Source organism: Excalfactoria chinensis, chromosome 4 (genome assembly GCF_039878825.1).
Source record: "Excalfactoria chinensis isolate bCotChi1 chromosome 4, bCotChi1.hap2, whole genome shotgun sequence".
NCBI classification, from domain to species: Eukaryota; Metazoa; Chordata; class Aves; order Galliformes; family Phasianidae; genus Excalfactoria; species Excalfactoria chinensis.
Window position 1 is genome coordinate 14,676,835 of NC_092828.1, and position 19,903 is coordinate 14,696,737.

A 19,903-nucleotide genomic window follows, 5' to 3' on the forward strand; every position below is an offset into this window, starting at 1 on the left:
GTTAAGACTGAGGCTGACTGTTCAGTGTATGTATATCCATGCAGCTAAGGAAATCGTTTAACAGAGGTTTAGACGTTGCTGTGATCTTTAGTATTTCTCTGAATGGCTTAAGGACAAAGCAAGTGACAAGTAGCATTCTCAGGGCTCTGCGGTGCTGTTTTTGAGTCTGCATACAGAAAAGAGACGGGACGGTGTTCCTTTTCATCCCCTTCAGTTTTCGTTGGAAATCTTTCAGACCACGACATGCCACGGCACATTTTTGTGCTGCGATATTTGCTACTCAGAGGCTGGTGTAGCTATGAATTATTTTTATTTCAAAGCTGGATTTTGAAGTTTTGAGTGAGTTTTCTCTAATAGTTCTCTATCAATCGGTGTTCCCAGTGAGAGTTTGCATGTCATGATCAAAGTCGTGGCCTTCAGTGCTAGCTGAACACAGTTCAAAGGGTGCACCTTTTCCATTTATCCAGGTGATTGCCAGTCAGAGCTTCCCCCACACTTTAAGCACTATTGTGTTTCTCAATATATGTGTTATATAGATGTATTTTTCAAAGCTAACCATTCACAATAATGGAGGTTGATTGCCTTTGTTTACTTACTGACTCAAAATCTCTACAAAGTCGTCTGAAAACTAAAAGATTTTCTCCTGGTGAGAGTTTCCTTTGGCCAGTTGCTATCTCAAGGTGAAGAATGAGTGCTGTACCAGGAATGTTTCTAGTTCTGTTTCTTGTATATTTGATATTTCAGCTAACCGAAAGCTTCCAAACCCATCAGTGAAGTGAAACTCAATTTGACAGAAAGTGATGGGTCTGAATTATTACAAGTTCACTGGAAATAGATTCCTTTTAGCTCGCTGTACGTTGCTGGTGCTCCACCAAACTCAACTTCAGTCTCTCTCTCAGGACGTTTTATTCTTGTCTTTTTGCCCCCACAGAATCCAAATGTATTGATTGAGATACATAAAGACCATCTAGAAGGGGTGGCCAACAATGTTCATTCTGTACCTTGTCCTGCTCTGGTGTCTCGGGGACTCAGAGACCTTGAGGCAACTGGAGAGTCACGGTGATTCACAACCATATTTTTAACTTACTTACGCATGCGATCCAGTAATTAAACAAACTTCAGTAAAGAAGAGTTGCGCCCTTTTAAGTAACGTAATGTAATATTGTTAAGTGAATACTCAAAAGATCTGTTAGATAAAATACAGTCTTCCAAGGAGAAATTTCCTTCTGGGTTGGTTCTCTGCAGGTAAAGGCAATGAATTAAAACAACCTCTACCCTGGCTATCGAATGTATGACTCCAGCAAAGAGAAGTGTATTGTATGGTTTTATTCTAACACTTTTGTTATAGCTCTATTGATAACCAAGTTTGGATGAGTAAAGTACATAAACCTTGCTAAAGCTTACTTAGGCATGGAATGTCTACAATGTCGCCAGCTACAACCATTCACTACTTCTTTGAGTAGAGCTTTTTGATGATTACATTGAATTTCCAAAAGTACAAGTTAGTTAAAAAATAAAAAGAAATAGGAAGAGCATTTACATCCATTTTAATTGGTGTCAGGCATAAATTCATTAAAACAAAAGGGGAAGAAAGACCGCTCAGCAGAAACCTCAGAAAGTGCGGGTACGGGTTTGCTGAATGACAATCGTTCGAGAGATTCTCCTGCACGGTTGGGCCTTTCTTTGAGACATTACGGCCATCAAACACTGTCACACAAAAGTTCTCAAGATGAATGAAGACAAAAGCGTTCTGCAGAAACAAACCGGCTGTTCTGTACGTTTCAATCCATTTATGAAGGAGATCTCGGATACTTTACCTTCGCGTTACAGCTTTGCTTCGAGGTAGTCAGTCTCCACCTGGTACAGATCTGTCTGAATCGTTCTTACCATCAACTGTTACATGGTGACTGATGCCACAAGTACGTAATATATTAACTTTCGTGCACAAAAATAAAACCGGGAAACGATAATTAAACTTAACATAGAAAAATCACAATACTATTGAAGGGGAACATCTGATTCCGATATAAATTTGTACTGCAAGAATTCCATGAGAGCGAGATGTGAAAGTTCATATTTGAAAAAAATAATAATAATAAAATAGTACATCAAAATGAATAAAGCTAATAGTAATATGAAGCCAAATCACACCAGATCATTTCATGATCAATGTAATAAATGCTTATTATTCAGCAGAAAAAAAAAAAATACAACCTCAAGAACAATGTACAAAATAATAGTGCAAGAACAGCTGCAATCTATTTGTTCTCCTCAGCTTTGAGATTTTGGTTAAAAACTTTACAGCTGGCAAGAGATGCTGTTGAAAAACTCAGATTCCACTCAGTGGGCTGATTAAGGCACATCTTTATGGACTTCAAATGTTCATTTTCTGTGTTCACATCTATTGAATTCTGCGGCTCAGAGACTTTCACTTGTAGCGTGCTGTGAGAAAAGAAGTGGGGGTCGGAGAGGGGAGAAAGAAATGAGAGAAAGTTTAGTATGCTTTCCTCTATGCCCTGCAAACAAGCAAACTGATAAAGGCGAGGTGGTGGCAGGCTGCCTATGCTGCTTTACGATTCTTTGTTTTATTGCAGTATGTTCCAGAAACAGACCAGAACCAACAGACCAGAACATGACTGTGCTGGGCTCTCCATGTTGCACAGCTGGATGGGGCTGGTTTGAGTAGGAGCAGCTGATTTTGTTCATTTGCTGAGACCGTGTTAGGTGAGTCTCCTGCCACCAACATTCCTTTGCACAGGAGCAGCAGTCTGCAGTCTGGCCTTCCTTAATTCAAATCCACTGTAAAACCACAGAACAGGAAATGGGCGGAAATGATTTTGTCTTTAATGACATTATGTTTGTACAGCCACAAAAGGACTAATATGGAGACAAATCTAGGAAAGGAAATAATAGAAGGAAAAGAAACGCGGTTCTCCGTGCGGATCACTAAGCAAAGCAGGACGTAAATGTGGATTGAACCATGTTGCCAGATAAAGCACTACACTGGTTCACACTCAGGTGGGGAAAAAAAGAGGCAGAGTTTGGAATGCTGTCCCACACCTTAATGCAAAAAAACCCAACAACATCAAACAAAACAACAAGAAATGACAAGGAACGAATTTCAAACCTCTCCATCCCTACTCTGTGTCACCGCAGAGATCTTTGTCCCTTGTGCAACACAGTGCTCATCACCATCCTTTCCAAAGTGCAAGTGGTACAAAGTGGGAAATATTCCTAATTACTGAGATACTAAAAATGAAATTCTATGTATCCTAATGGAGGTTAGGAGGTAACGATCGTGCAGCTAAGTACCTGCACCCACTTGCACCTATTAGAGGGATCTTGAAGTAGCGGAATAGCCCACCTGCTGCATTTCAGGAAGCCATTGCAACTACCGCTGAGTTTAAGTACAGATTGTCAGGGATGGAGCTGCAGCAGGTAGTGTTCACTGCAGCCATAGTTACCATGTAGCCATATGAGTAACTTTGTTGTGAATGTGAAGACATAAACAAACCTGCTTATAATGTGGGCAAGCAGTAGGAGGACGCCAAGTAGTTGTAAAACTATATCCTGAGATGTATCGGTTTGCATTACTTAAATTCTATTGGCTGATTCAGATTAAGCTTTTTCTCTCTGGATGGCAAGAGGGAAATACAGCTCGTTTAATAGCTGAAGTGGCAATTCAGTTTCTTTCACAGATCATTTGAAACACAGTTTTCATGCTTTACATTTTTATTCAAGCTCTCTGGAAAGTTACGTGCTTTTCTAACAGTGCAAAGAACACGCACAGCACTTCTAATTTACTCATCCTTGTTCCTAACCCTCTGTAAATGGGGCGCTGCTCTCCAGCCAGTGTTTTGTTTTTCCTTACTCTTCAGAGTGACCCTTTCTATTGTTTATGCCTTTGCACCTTTTTCCTTCATGGTTTGCACGTGCTTTTGTTACTCAGATTATTTCTTCCTCATAGGAAACAGAGCATACAGGTGGAGGTGACTTCAGTCAGTACGGTTAACTTGTTGCAGTTACAGCCTCTCCAGATTTGAGCCTTTGCCTCTTGCCCTCCTGAAAATCAAAGCCTCAGGATTAAGTATGTATGAGAAGGAACTCAGGATGGCTTCTGAAGTATTGCCACCTTCCAGGCGTGGACAGGTATTAAAACTTGACCTCTGAGCAATCAACTGAAACACCCAACAGCTCATTGAAGTGATAGTGCAGGAGTTTTTTGGTTTTGTTTGTTTTGTTCTGGTTGGCTGAAAGGAACATAAATGCACCGGGAGTCTAGAGATTGCAAACTCAAGGGCTGGACAATCACCAACTGCATGAAGTTGCAGCGGCAAGTGGTAGAATCTGTACCTGCAATGGGGCAATCCTGAACAGACTGGGGAGCGAGAGGGTGGGAAAGGACCTGGGGCTTCTGGATAACAGCAAGCTGAGTCTAAGCCAGCAGTGTGCCCTGACAGCCAAAAGGGCAACCGTCCCCTGGGGGGCATCAGGATCAGCACTGCCAGTCGGGAGAGGGATGGGATTATCCCCTGCTGTGTGGCCTCACATGGAGCACTGTGTGCATGTTTGGGTGCTACAATAAGAGGATATAAAACTGTCCAAAGGAGAGCTACAAAGATGGGGAAGGGTCTAGAGGGTGAGATGCATGTGCAGTGTCTGAATGCCCTTGGTTCATTCAGTCCAGAGCAGAGGAACTGAGGGGAGGAACAGGCTGGGGGTGTGGAACAGGCTGCCCAGGGCAGTGGGCAAAGTCTCAACTGCTGGTCTTTGAGGAGCATTTAAACAGTGGCCTTGCAAGTATGGTTCGACTTTTGGGTGGTCTTGTGTGGATGCAGGAATTGGACCTTATATATAAGTGGAAGTGGAAAGAATAAAGTTAAAAGAGTTACATTAATATGTTTATTTTCTAAGCAACGTGAATCTTTCATCTCACTTTCAGTTCTTCTGCCTTATATTCTAGCTGTTGATGTAATAGGAGGTGTGACAACTGTGTGTGTCAATAGCATTTTTAAAGTAGATACTGGAATTATGCTCTAAAATGAAATAAAGCAGTCGGATTTCTCCAGTCAGATCCATCAGTATATTCTACTCTAAACCGTATGCTGTTCTGCTTATGAAAGGTTGGTGTGTATAACGCATTCCTAGTCAGAAAGATGCTTTGTACAGCGATGCTTCTGCGAGGAAGACCTGTGGGATACAGTCTGATGCTACCAGAAGCCACAAAACCTGTTTTAGTAGAGCTTGGAATTGGGCTGTAGGTCATTATCTCCTTTCTACATCCTTCTGGTGCTCTCCACTTCCAAGGTGTGCACTGGGTGGAAGACGGAGCTCCCTCTAACTTCATTAGGTGAAATGCCTCAACAAAAACAGACCTTTTTACTGATCTTAAATGTCAGTCTCTGAACAGGTTAAGGTTTCCCAATTCTGAAGCCATCTGTTTTCTATTACAGCAATTATCATCTATTTTCTTTTAGTCCACGTGAGAGTGACTCAGCCGCTCAGCTTCCATGCACGCAAGTTTTGGAGGTCGACTACAGGTGCTTCTTTACACAGAGTGCTACAGCACCACTCTGCAAGGAGCACACCCAGTCTTAAGTTCTCTGGCTCTGAATATAGGAAGTGAGTGCATGTGAAGCAGAGGAGAGGAAGGAGAAGCTGGGTGCTGCAGGTCACTATGGGTGTGCTCTGCCTCATCACTGAAGGGTGGCGATGCCCTCACGACCCGCTGCCTTTCTTTGGCAGCAGCGGTGCATGAAGCACATGGGAAGCACAGAGTTCTAGGAAGCTGTCACTGATGGCACCACAAGATTTTTCTTTTCTGAAGGATCAATTGCCTGTTTTTCTATCAAATCATCAAAGCCAGTTTAAATTAATGCTGATGGACTCTGAATTCCTATCTGTCTACTCTGCCTTATCTGAGCCGAAAAAGCCTTTATGTGGCCAAGTATCCAGGCCTGCTCAGACATACAAGGAATCTCTTTCCCCACTACAATTCCCTCCTATCATTAAGGAAAAAGGAATTAAATAGAAAAGTTATTGAATTTATGTTTCTATTAAATACATAAGTATTTCTTTCCAAAGGTTTCTTTTGTTACATCTATTTTACCCAAACCATCCAGTTACAGTAATGCTGATTCTTACTGCTGGCACTTCAGAGCAATTCTGTATAAGATGATAGGCTGCCAAGCACAAAAAGAGAATAATATTCTTTGAGCTTTTTTATTCTCTTTGCAGTTTGGAACTGCTTTCCTGCAGAAAAACAGAGAAAAATGACACCTATTGTATGAAAATGACAAAGTTAAAATAGTCTGGCCAGCTGAAGTGCGTGCATTTGTACCATTAACCTCTACCTACTACATGTGAAGGCCACACAGAAGAAGTAGGCATTAGGATAACTGTTATCTGATAGGTGACTTTTCAGCATTTACTGTTAAAGAGAGAACTGTCAGATCTTCTGTGCCTGTGCACTGTAAAATGACTTGTGCAAGTGTTGCTGCAGGGTTATGCTTCTCTAATCATTAGCAATACTGGTTTCACAGCAGAATCCCTGACCAGCTGAGAGCTACGTCAGCCTGGTTTTGAATTCTCCTATCTGACACAAGTTCTGCAAACCAGACTTGTTAAATAAAACAATGCTGCAATTAATGATGCCCAAATCCCCATACCTTAGGAAGCATACAAGCATTCTTGATACGCTGCACCTGATACAAAGCTATGAGACTTTTAGCCAGAGGATTTGAAAAAAAGCAATGAGAATAGAAAATATTTTATGTTGCTTAAGTTACACCTGGACAAACCACTCCATGATTTCCCAGAAAATGAAGCAGTAGAATCTATATGGGTTAAATGCACAGTGACTACAGTAACCTTGACACACGTTCAAGCAGAGGCCCATTTGCTAACACTACATACACTGAAACAAAGGCAAACCAAGCATGCACTGTCAGATTCATTGTCTCTGAAATTTAAACTTGACTTTGCATAACACCAAAATTCAACATCAAAGAAACCTACACAGAAAGTTCTTTATGCCTCAATTCCATTTATCAAATGGATTCGCATCATAGTAAGAATCAAATACTTTTCAGGTGAACAAATGGAATTGTGTTTGCTAACGCGTGAGAGAGAAGTGCCCTGAAAACAGATGGAACACCCAACTGGATCATTGGAAGTTGGGGAGACAGTTAATATGGAGTGTTTTACAAATGAGATGTGAGCTGTATGTAACACAGCTGGAGCTCCAAGAAAAATAAATCAGTAAACAAAACATTAGCAAGACTGGAAGTGAACTGAGGCCAAACTACAGTGTGAGAAGTGAAAACCAGGATGGGTGCATAAAATCAAAGAAAACATAAAGTAAATACATATGAGGTACATGGGAAAAATAAGAGTTTGTTTAAAGCAGCCTGACTTAAAAAGTTATTATCTAGTGCTGTGGGTTTCAGTTTTTTTCTTAAGAAGAACCATCACGCTTTGTGATGATACAGATTATTCGGCACAGACCACAGAATTCTTAAAGAAAGCAAAATATTAGGGTAAACTGTCACCAAAATGGCATGAAATGGTATGAAGAAGTGATACAATTCCCAAGCACATTTTATTAGTGTTATTATTAAACTTTTCTAAGGAAAAAATAGTCCTGTCCCAAATCTTTCATAGCTTACTGCAGTTGAAAAACCTTGGAAGCAAAACTAGCTAATAACCCGACAGCTAGAAGGAAGCATCCTCATTTCATGAGGAACACCATTAATTTCTAGTATCTATGTGGGCACTGCTGTGAAACAAGTTTGCCTCTGTTCCAGAAAAGAAAACAAAACAATTTCTCTGCACTACTGGAAGCTCATAGCATGTTTGCCATTCTAATTGTGCTTATTCACAACTGAGAACGCAAAAATAAAAAGGCTTGGGTTTGGAGGTTGAGAACTGAGGATGTTGGTTCGGGCTGTTGTTGTCCACAGAAACTGAGCACCACCACCTCCGAACTATGACGAATACAACTACGTCTATCTTGTTATTTGAATGATTCATCATTCATCACCAACCTTTAATTCAAAATACTTCTTTGGCATTACAAACGCGGTTATGTTATGTTAATGGAGGGAGATCATCTCAGAAACATGAGACAGTCCCTGCGTGGCTTACAAGGCACCAGGCTTCTGAATTAAGGAAGGTCAGACAATAATTTACAAATCAGTAATTTCCTTTTCTGAGATTTCTACTATATAAATATAATTTTATATTTAATGAGTGCAGCGAGCTGACAGACAGGCACTCAGGAACAAATGCACCAAAGAAGAAATTCTTGGGGAAACAGGTCTCCATAACAAGAAGCAGAAGTAACCAACCCCAACTGAAACGATGGACGCCTTACCCATAGCTCAGCATAGCATAGAATCAGACTACTTTGGATTTCTGAGTAAGAAAAACGTTGTATTGCAGCTCCTAGAATTTTTCTGCTAGGATACATTTCATATATAGGAAAAGAATGCGTTATTTTAAGCAAATAATCGTGATTTTAATGGTTGGGAATGTACAAGCTTCAAGGCAAGCCTGTATCAGTAAAATAACAAAATATAATCTCGTGATTATATGATGGTAAGAGGAACCTGTGGCAACACCCATCCTAAAAGACTGACTTCACTAAGTGTCCCTAAGTCTTTACATATGAGAGTATTCTAAAATGAAATGTGGAACTTTCTAATTCCCAGCAGGACCACAAAATAAAATTAAAAAATAAGAGTACTTACCTAAGAGCTGCTTAGAAAATATGAAGAATGTAGTCATGCTACTCACTAATGGCTTAAAAATGTGCAGCTGATCTAAAACATTCAAAACCAAGCAGAAATGAATAGGCTTGTGTTCTTGAAAGGATGTTAAGTGAAGTGTTACGTTAAGACAGTTTCCACCGACAAGCCTAACCTTGGTCATCACTGCAGAAAAAGCAAGAAACAATTCAAGCTTCTTGCCGCTCTTACAGATAGACTGACAAAAGGTAAAAGCACAGGTCCTTCACCTGTATGACTGAGAGTGAACTAAGAGGACAGACAGCGGGTGAGCTGGCAGAGCCACTGAAAGAAACGTCTGTGAAATGTGTGTGTGCGTTTCATTTTGGTGAGGAACAGATAAAGATGAATGCAGACAGAAGTCAAGTTTGACCACTGAAAGAGGAAAGTGAAACCTGCCAGAATACAGAAAACAAAAATAGGTCCCAGAAAACACAGATGTCTTACTAGATATAGATTTATACTTAATAGAGCAACAGATATCGTTACACCAGAGAACACTGAAGAACAATTTAGAACTTGACACGTCTACAACATGCAAGAAATCATTAGAAAAAGGCACCCTTTGTTCAGTTAAGTAAAAATGCAAAGAGAGACATAAATTGCCAGGCCTATTCCAAAGCAGAAACTTTTCTAGCATTCCGAGGAGTCCAGAGCTGCTGGCCCAAAAGCAAGGAGCCAGGAAGACAAAGCCTGCGTATGAGCCTGCCTTGGAAAAGACATCTTTCTTCTGCAGGGGAAAAAATTAAAGTTACCTGTTCTTAAGAAATGGTGAATTAAAAATTAGTCGTGACTACTCAGAAGAGATTTTCCATACTTGGATCTGAAGAAATCTATGATGAAGGCTGACTGAACTCCTGTTGATATATATTACAAATCTATCAGGTGTAAATTAGAAAACAGCTGAAGTACACAATGAAAAATAAGCAGTTAAAAATAGAATGAAACTGCACTGATAATTCTGCAGCTCTCGCAAAACTGTTTTGGCATTCACAAACATACAGCTTGGAAATAAGAGCTGTTGCCTTAAAGAAAATGCCATCTTTAAAATACGTCTGGAATCTATTTATGTTAAATTAGTACCTAGTTACAGAATAAATTCCATTTAGAAGGAACGTGAAAAAAACAGAAATGTAATTTCTAATAGCATCTGTTTACCTAAATTGAAACAAAATTTCAGATAAATTCATAGGATCCATCACAACTCTGCACAGCGCTGCAGACAGTGCTTAGAGCACTGCTAATGAAACACTAAAAAAAAAGAACTTCTATTGCTCCCAACTTTTGTTTAAGCAATGTTTGTAAAGCAAAATTCCGCAGTAATAGCAAAACGAAAGGAGAGTGCTTCTTAAAGGGTGAACTGGTAATTAAAGCAGCAGCCTATTAGGCCTGAGAATCTGAAGGATTCTGATCATCCAAGGAGAGTCTGTTGACTGGGGGAAAGAGGAGGGAACATCTACCCAAGAAGACATGCAAAGAATAGCTCAGTCTTATCGGCACTGTAAGTCTTCCCGCTGCTTACTAAATTCAGAATGTAGCTTTTTTGAGTGTAATTAAGGACCACAGGGTACTCATCTTCAAAACTGCTAGACAGGCCTGGCAAGACTACAGATTTCTTTTGCTGAGAATGGATTAAGCAAAAACAAAAAGACACATTTAGATGGTGGAATCAATACCCTACACAAAGCTAAAAATGTATCACTTTACTCTGAATTGAGAACAAATAAGAATGCATAAGGTTCTCAGTTTTGGAGGAAACTGAATTAAAATGATATGATGTAACAATACAGAATGTAACAAAAAAATCTTAGTAAAACTGAGTATATAGATCCTACGTAAAAGCATATACTGAAATTTCCTGCCAGGTGGAAGAAATGGAAGACTTGAGTTGTGTTCTTTGAAATAAGTCTTCCATTCAAATAAGCTCAGAACCTTCCAAAAAGCATGACAGACAGCATATCCCAAGGTGGTATGTAAATGGTCACAACTTAAAACAGCACCCAACATTTATACCCCTCTCAGCTTGTAAGTGGTGCTGTTCACTAGGCCCTATGATGGAAGAGGAAGCAGAGGGAAGGAGAAAGCCTTTCAAGGACGACATAAATGCTTGTGGCTTATGGAGATTCGTGGTGTAAAAGAAGCTGAAGCATCAGATTGTTGTATTACAGCCTCCACTACCATGTTCAGGGGAATGAGGCACAGATCATTAAGTTAAATAAATGAGGCAGGATTTATTACACTTGTAGTCAATTATAAATCAAGTCTACATTTCTGCTTTAATACTTCTGCATTAAAAACAGTTAATGCAGTACTTAATGAGTAGTCATTCTTTTCACTACTTTTTCTACGCTTCCAATCAATTTTCTTACTTTGTTTCATGTCTGTGTGAAAAAGTAACTCACTGTCTTGCAATTACAGTTATGAAAATTTCCATCTGTGCCATAGACAAACCCTCCTGAAGCTGAGTACTCCTTATGAAAAGCCTTTGAGAAAAGAGCTAAGATACAGATGTTAAAAAGTGTTTCTTGAAGTCAGCAGTTTTGGTTTCTCTCTTGCACTTTACCTCATGTCATATTTTACATTTGTTCTGTATCAGGAACGTAGAGCATTCTCCCTTGTCAAAGAGATAGCTGGGGAGACGTCCTAAAAACCTTGTTTTTGTCACTAGGTCATTGCAATATCTTCTACAGTAGTAGAAGTTATTCACATTGTATAGCCTTCTCAGCTGGACTGGACCACTGTAAGTCAAATAAGCTACAATACTGCAACATTAATGCCACACTAATACTCACATATACAAAAGGCTCACACAGCATTGCCTTCCAATTTGAAAAAAAAAATACAAGTCTGTCAAAGGAAGCATCGTTTGAGGACAATATTTTTGTTGTCACAATAATAAGGAGGTTACCTTACACATGGAGTCAAGAGAACAGTTAGTTAGACTCACAAAAATATCCAGGCTTCAGTTTGATTCATGACTCCTGAAGTCAACTTTGAAATGACTACAGAGATTAGCAAACTCTCATTTTAAGTGTCAAGCTAACTGGAACTCAGTAAGATATATTAAAACATTATTTAAACATAGTGAAAAATTGAAATTGAAAATTTATATTCTCTGCCAACAAAATACGTTCGAATTTCTTTCCGAAACTCCTGACTATTTGCAGAAAAGACAAATTATTATCAGAACACACTGTTTAATCTCTTCTGTGTGAGATCCCAGCCCGATATAAAGGCTAAGTGGACAGGTATGTCACGTCATCACAGCATGCAACACTGCCCACTGCCGCAGTAAGTCTATGATTATCTTTCCAGCTCTGATAAATTCACATATATTTTAAAAATATATTAATGATATTCTTATTGTCTTTTATTGCGTCCCATTTTATTGAAGGATAGTTATTTCTTTCATTTTAGCTTGGTTCTACTGAAGCTTTTAGGATTAAGCCTGGCTGACTCCAAAGCACATGAGTGTGTTCTGAACCATCCTCATGGAAAGAAACATAAATGCTCTCCAAGATGATTTTTAACACAATTTACTGTTGTGGTGGCAAAGAAATTATGTTTCAGTGTTCTTACAAAAAGTAATTTAAACAATCACAACATACATCTACAGTATAAAGGAATTGCCCTTGACACATAAATGCATTGTTGAAGCAACAGCTGAGAAATTGAGTTGTTGTTTATTACTCATTAAACCTTACTTTGAATAAAACTGGCAGTGTAAAAAATAAAAAAGAAGAAGATGATTCATTCTCTTCTCTTGTTGTACTGAGTGCATGGCTAGTTCTTGTTTCTTGGTACTACCTTGAACTGTAGGAACTCAATTGACAATTCCACTTGTAGGTTTTAACAAGAATTAAGTATACACAGAAATCTGACAACATTCTGCCTACTTGCCACAATGCTTCATAATAAACCAGCATCACAATAGCTCCAACTTTTAAGAACACACCAAGATCAGTTAAACTTGAAGAAAAACTTTAAATATTGACCGCATCACCACAAGAACATTTCAAGCATGACAACAGAATGATGATATAAATTATGATACCACATCAACAAAAATACAGTCTGAAGAACATATGAACAAGTAATGATGCTTTCATGTGCATTAAACTTCCAGATGAAGGAACTATGTTTGAAAATGCATGCATGCACAGATAGAAATCATGTTCCTTCTTTTTAGCCAGTAACTATTTGCTAGACTAAAAATATTGTTATGATTTCCTTAGCTTGTGCAGACAGTACACAATGTTGAATCAACATGCCAAAACAAGACAATTTCTATACCAAAACAGTACCCTGAAAAAAGACAGATCTACAAGCATGGAGAAAGCTCCAGAATCATAATTCTTTGTATTTTAACATTTCCTTTAGCAAGGAACTTTCTGTTACATCCACTCTAAAGACAACAATTGATATGATTAACTATGAAAAAGAGGGAAAATAAACAAAAATTGTAAATGAAGAAATGTAAAATAGTTATCAGATTTTTCCAAAGATTCAAAACTATGAGAGGAAAGTTATCAGGTAAATAAAATAGAGTCCCAATTAAAACTAACATGAGACCGTATCACAGTAATAGGTCTTACATTGCTATAGCAAGAAAAAAATTAAATATAAATTGAATGAAAAGTTTTCTTGACTACAGTCAAAATTACAAAATAAAAAGAAGAGAGAGCTCTTTCTTCATCGGTAAAAAGAGACAGACAGATGCTACTCTTTCCTGTTCTAGTTCTAGCATTTTCTATAGCAACCTTCTGTCAAACTCTGAACTTCTTAAAAACATTTTTTGTTGTTGTTTTTTTTTTTTGTTTGTTTTTTTTTTACATTATCTGGCCCCAAATCAGTAAGTTAAAAATAATAGCATAAATGTAAAAAACTCTGTACCTCAGAAAGGCACTGTATGATTACACTGAATGAGCTTAATATGAAGAACTGTATATTACATAAAGCGCAAAAGAAACAAAGTATACAAAGAGCCATAATACTGTTTATATTACAACTTAAATTCATACCTCAGTTTATTATCTGGGATTGTTTTCTACAGTATAGAATACAAAGGGGGACATCATATTTTGCTCTGATGTTCCAAATTTTTTCTTTATTCTTTGGGTAATAAAGTCAGATCAGCTCACACAGCGTTGTTTCTAAAAACAAGTATTTCTGCAGTAATTGAATTCCTTCTGCAGAACTCTTTTGCTGCTTACGTGGATACCTGAAATCTTAGTCATTTGATTGAAATTAGTTGAGACTTCTGTTTAAGGAGATCTTTTCGCTACACACAAGAAATGATTTCACACGTGTACCCTCTTTGTAAGTACAAACCAGCCTTTCTGAGATCACAGTTGTATAACAATGTATTATAAATACCTACTTTTAAGAATAGACTGAATTCATACTAGCTTAAAAACATTCCAAACAAATGCATTCAGCATGATAACTGCATACTGTACTCAACTAGAATAACTTTGTATATGAAATCGTTCTGTAAGGATTCAATGCACAAACCCTTTAGAGTCAGCATATTTCATTTGGCATTGAACGGATACTAAAACGGATCTCTGAACGAATACTTCTCAGAAGTACATAGCTCTATTTTTTACCACTTAATTACAAAACCGTTACAGATTTACATTAGAAATAATTAAGTGACAAAACAAACAACAACAAAAAAAAAGTTTCGTTTTCAAACAACTCTGTTGGTTAATAAGCTGAATTTCTGTTTCATTTTATAATTTACCCTTCCTCAGAACATGAGAAGCTACGCCATGGAATGAAATTCTTCGTGTTGAAATTAATAACCAGCTGCCACCGACTTCAATATGTCAGAACTGATTTGTTGTCTCTCTGGACTGTACTACTTAGCTTTTTCCTTTCATCTTGCCATGCTATAACCATATATGACTGTAACAAACCTATTACAACTGGAAAGTAGCGTAAAATATTTTATATGTGTTGAATTTGCATTTCTGAATTAATCTGCTATGTTTAATTTCATTACTACTCGGAAATTAATATGAATATCATTTAAAAACTCCAAAGTGCTTCATTGTTTGACCTCTCTAATTATTTAAGATTGCAATTTAAGGTGAGGGGGGGAACAGGAACTTACCTACTTGGCACTTTGGGTAATAAGCTGCCATTTGTCCACTACTGTATGATTGTCTCTTATGCCTTTTTCTTACATTTGTATCAGTGGTCTCCCATTGTGGACTTTTTCTTTTGTTTATTCTGATAAGAACTTCAGAACTACCAGCAGGATTATCATCATGGTTTACACCACTACTTAATTCTCTGCTGTGAAACTGGTCATCCAGTCTTTCAGTCACTTTAGAAGAATTAGATTCTTTAGGTGCTTCCATTTCATTCTCTTGTTTCTTTAATGCGTTTTGCTTAGTAGAATGGGACCTCAAAAGAGGATGTCTTTTTTCTTCCAAATAGGCCTGATGGCTTTTACTTTCAACAGCTTCAGGAGAATAAATGACATTATTTAATTTAAATGAATTGCGTTGCTCAATATGGTTGATTTTTCTCAGAAATATTCTACAATCTTTAAAGGTTTTGGCTTTCCATGTATTTGGAAACAGTTTATCTTGGCTTTGTCCTTTTCTAACATTCTGTTGGCAACAAATTGTTCCATTTGTCTCTGCGTGTGACTTAAGTATGTTTGCTAAATCAGGATGTGGGTTAAAGTCAGAAGGTCCCATCATCTGTTGAACAAATGCATCTCTGGCTTCATTCTCAGTTGGCAAGAGGCTACTCTGAGATTCTACCAAAGCTTGAGTGGGCTGGATTTCTACTGTATTTTTTTCCTGGAGCACAGGCATTCCATCACTGCTTTCCCCACTTGTACTTTTAAACAACTGGCTTTGGCAAAAAAACTGTAAATTTTTCTTTTTTGATTTCCAGCCTCCAGGAGCCTGACTATACAGCTTTTTTTTGGTTTGTCCCCACCTATCATGCTGTAACTTTTTAAATTCATTTCTTTTTAATCTGGCTAATGTGAAATTACTTTTCATGCTTAAAACTGGAGATCTCACCATATTATGTAATATTTGTAACTTCCCTGCTGGTTTTGAAGGAGAGGATAGTGCAAACTTTTTAAAGTGCTTTCTGAAAAGGCAAGTACTAAGATCGGATTGCTTAGTTTCCATCTTTATGTCTCTAGTACTAACTACTTCTAAAGGATTGCGAGCATTTGCCTTTCTCACTAGTGAGAGAGACTGTGTTTCTGTAGTTTGCATAAACCAGGTGCAGAGCTCATTCATGTTACACTTTTTCTGAAAAAGCATTTTTATAGGTGATGTTTCAATTTCTACAAGGCAGGAGTCTAAAGGGTTTGACATTTCACTGTTACAGTCTTGTTCAGTGGGATCCCTGTTTTCACATACACATTTATCAAACTCATTTCCCCCCACTCGCAACCAGGTATTAGTTATCTGTTCAAATCTATTATTTAGTTCTTCCATCAAAGTGTCACTTGAAGCGGAAGTAGCCCACCACCTGAGAGAAGGCTTTGATGAGAAAATGGGATCCGATGACACATCATTAATGGGCCCAAAATCACCGTCCTCAAGATTCTTTTCTGAATTTCCTGAATTTCTCATTTCTGAGGTATCCGTAGATGTTACGCTCTGACTTGATTGCCTACGTTTTTCCTTTTGATCTTTAGCTTTTCTCAAATGGAGTTTATAAGTTTTATGCAGCAAGGCACTTCTACAAGTAAATGCACTAGAGGATGCTAACGAATGCAAGAAATGCAATGAGGGCTTTCTGTCTCTAACAGAGTGTCTCAATGGAATCTCACGTTTTCTTGGCATCGTTGTAGTAACACTGTTTGATCCATCTTCTCTAGAATCTTTCTGCACGCTCTTTACTTGACTCATATTACTGCACAGCTGATTGTTTCTCTCCTGCGGTATGTTTTTTTCTAACAAGTTCTGCTGTTGTAAAGGAGGCAAACAGTTGCTAATGCTCACTTTTCTTTCCTGAGGTGAAACTCTACTAACAGTCACAGATATGCCAGTAATCTTTACTTTTGCTGGCCGGCCAGGTTTTCGAATGGTAGTTAATGGTTTCTTAACTGGCCGTATTATGTTGCTGCAAGGATGTGGTGATGCTAGGTTGCTCTTGATAGGTCTAACATAGTCATAACCAGAGACCACATTTTCAGTAGAAGAATTCTGTAAGGCTTTCACTATTTCAGTCAAAGCATTTTCAGATTCTGTGCTATGCCTCACTTTGCTGTGGTCACTGGCAAAACTGAAGTCAACCTGTTCTCTGGGCAGAGTGCTGATTACACTTAGATTACCCTCAGAAACGTGTCTTTTAGTTCTTCTTGACCTGCCAAAGACAACTGTCACAGTAATATTTTTGTTGCTGTTAACTTCTTCTATTACTGACGCATCAGATTTGGCACTTTTACCATCGCTGTTGAGTTCAGCTCTACATTCTCTCCTTTCAGTTATATCTACTTTTGGTTTTGGAGGCCGTCCAATAGGTCTCTTAATCTGCTTAACAACTTGAGGACCTATTTTCTTTGGTCTACCGGGCTTTCTTTTTAAAACAGATTCACCACTATTGCTCAATTTCTCTGCAACTTCATTTTGTTTTGAGTCATTTAAGTTAGTTTGACCAACTGCACAGGAGTCTGTAATCGCTTCTGCACAAGCACAGCTTGATTCCTCCTTTGCATTGTTTTCAAAATCATTGACACGAATTGCATGAGAAAGATTCTCTGTGGTCTGTTTGTCTAACACAGTGCTTGTGTACCCCTGAAATGAATAAATATCCGTGCTTCCTTTACAAGATGTAGTTGCAGATGTCAAAGTATATTTGACGCCTTCACTGCTATTAACCTCTGAGACAAACATAAGCTTAACAGGACTTGAGTAGCTTAAGGAAGATGGTATTTCCCTAGCTTCAGAAGTTGTATGCAAGGCCTCATTGCTGGATGTAGAACTAGATGAATCAATGCTCAGAGACTTCAAAAGGCTGCCATTAATTTCTTGATCTATAACCATTTCTTGCTTGTTTGTTGTCACACACACAGTTTTGCTTTTATTGCTGTTTGACAAATGTGAATGCGGAAGGAAGCTTTGTCTTGTGCATCCCGTTTCACCCACACTGAAAGGGAAGTCTCTTCTAGCAAGTGGGTTCATAACCTGTTCACAAGCATTATCTTTTACTTTTTGGCTTATTTTGTAACTATTCAACCATGAGCTGTTAGCCTTTTTAGCTAAGTTAATTGTATCTTCTAAACGCTCCACAACAACTTGCAGATTTGTGTCTCTCACAATTTTGCTTATATTTATGTCACAGCATCTTTCAGCATGGACATCTTCATTCATCTGCATTTTTTCCAAACATTCCAAAGACTTTTTTGCATCAGATGATTTTCTGAATACAATATTGTTTGTTACATACACAGAGTACCATCCAGGAGGCACAACGTTGCGTTTAGTTCTGCCCGGGGTTCTGTTACTTTCCCCATGCAGAGGAAACTGATCAGTCTCTTTTAAAGTTGCAAAATCTCCTTGAGTTTTTGCAGATTTAGCCTGGTTGGCTGCAAAAGCACTATCTTCTGAAAGAACTAGAAAGTCAGAGCTGGTTTGAAAATTAGCAAGAGGTAGTTTGAAAGACTCTGTTTGGCGTACTGGAAAACATACTTGTTTGGTATGGCAATTCATATAAGGATTACTTTCAAAACATTGCAAAGCTTTATCTTCTATCACGGTTAACCTGTGCCTTTTGTTTGGGTATATCTTATCAAAATTCTTTGCAGATTTTTTTGCATTTCTCTCAGAAATTGACTTTTTTCTTACAAGAGTTTCATCAAGGCTTGCAAGCTGCCTCTTGATTTGCAAAGACTGTCGTCGAATATATGGTGAATCAGGAGAATTATACATTGCAAATAAAGTTTCCTGACGCTTCCGAAATCTTGTTTGGATTATTTTATTTTCCATTTGCTTATCGTGTTGGTGAAGTAATTCCATAAAACTATAATCGCTTGCCTTTGCGTTATGCAAAAGGGAGGTTATAAAGTCTCCTAACTTTACATCGTTTTCTGGTGCCCTGTCACTGCTAGAATATTTTACAGGAATTGCTGCTATATCTGTGGTGTCTATTGACTTTAACTTTTCATTAATACGGTCCATTAAGTCTTGGAAAATGGCATGTACACCTTTCTCAGCCTTCTCAGAATTTATGTAATTGTTGTCTTCATCTGTTGATTGCGATGTTCCAGCTGAATATTCAGTCACTTTTCCTCTACAAGTTTCAAATTCTCCACTGCTTCCTTCAGCTGGCAAGAGGTATGGAGGCTGGTTGATAGATATTTCAGGCTTGTTATTGTCTAAAATTGGAAAATCCGTGATTGATCCTTCCACTGTCTCAAATTCTTTATCCTGCACAGGTGACAGTGGTGGTGGTGACGGGCTGCGAGATCTATTTGAATTTTTAATGCTGTTTAACAGATCACAGTCCTTAAATGAAGATGCACATGCTACTGCTTTCACAGAATGCTTGGTAGAATTTTGCAATTGTTCACCACAATACTTATGAGAACTACATGCTTTGTTCACCATGGTCTTAATACATCCAATTGCTACAGCTTGGCATGACAAAGAATGGAAATCTTTAATACAAATAGGCAGAGGTGGTAAATAAGTGTTTGGGATTTGATTTTGTAAACAGCACCTTTTTGTTATCATATGTCCTTTGCAATTGCAAAACGAAACATGAACATCTTCTTCAGTAAGGAAACTGGGAGTTTCAGAGTGGACTGAATGTGTCTGTTTGCAACTGCAAACTATAGGAACGTTTTCATCTTGCATTAAAAATTTTAACATGGCCAAAGTCTGTTGCCAGTGATATGAACAAAAAGACTCCAAAACTTTGTTTAATGCTGATTTTTCTTTTTCCAAACTAGTAGTTTCCTCTGAATTTGCATCAGCTGTTGAGCTTGAACTGAAAATGAAAACAAATCAAAACAAAACATAAATTACAGTAAAGCACCATATCTACTGTTTGTTACAATGGCTAAGCTTGAGACTAAAAATGTGAAGTTTGCAAAACAGTTCTGTTCTATTTGCATAACTCTCTCAAACTTG

General features: G+C 38.1%; 1 protein-coding gene across 2 annotated transcripts in view; it reads right to left on the reverse strand.

The window, feature by feature from the left end:
• Nucleotides 1-1,530: 1,530 nt before the first annotated feature.
• Nucleotides 1,531-19,903, reverse strand: part of LCORL (ligand dependent nuclear receptor corepressor like) — a 71,014-nt gene continuing 52,641 nt past the window's right edge. Inside the window, exon 7 of one of the 2 annotated variants that reach the window (XM_072334740.1) lies at nt 1,531-2,442. In XM_072334740.1, the coding sequence (XP_072190841.1) occupies nt 2,259-2,442 (184 nt within the window). In that variant the 3' untranslated portion in view covers nt 1,531-2,258. Of the gene's footprint in view, nt 2,443-13,623; nt 19,761-19,903 lie in introns of those variants that run through there. The other variant, XM_072334738.1, reaches the window with a different exon arrangement.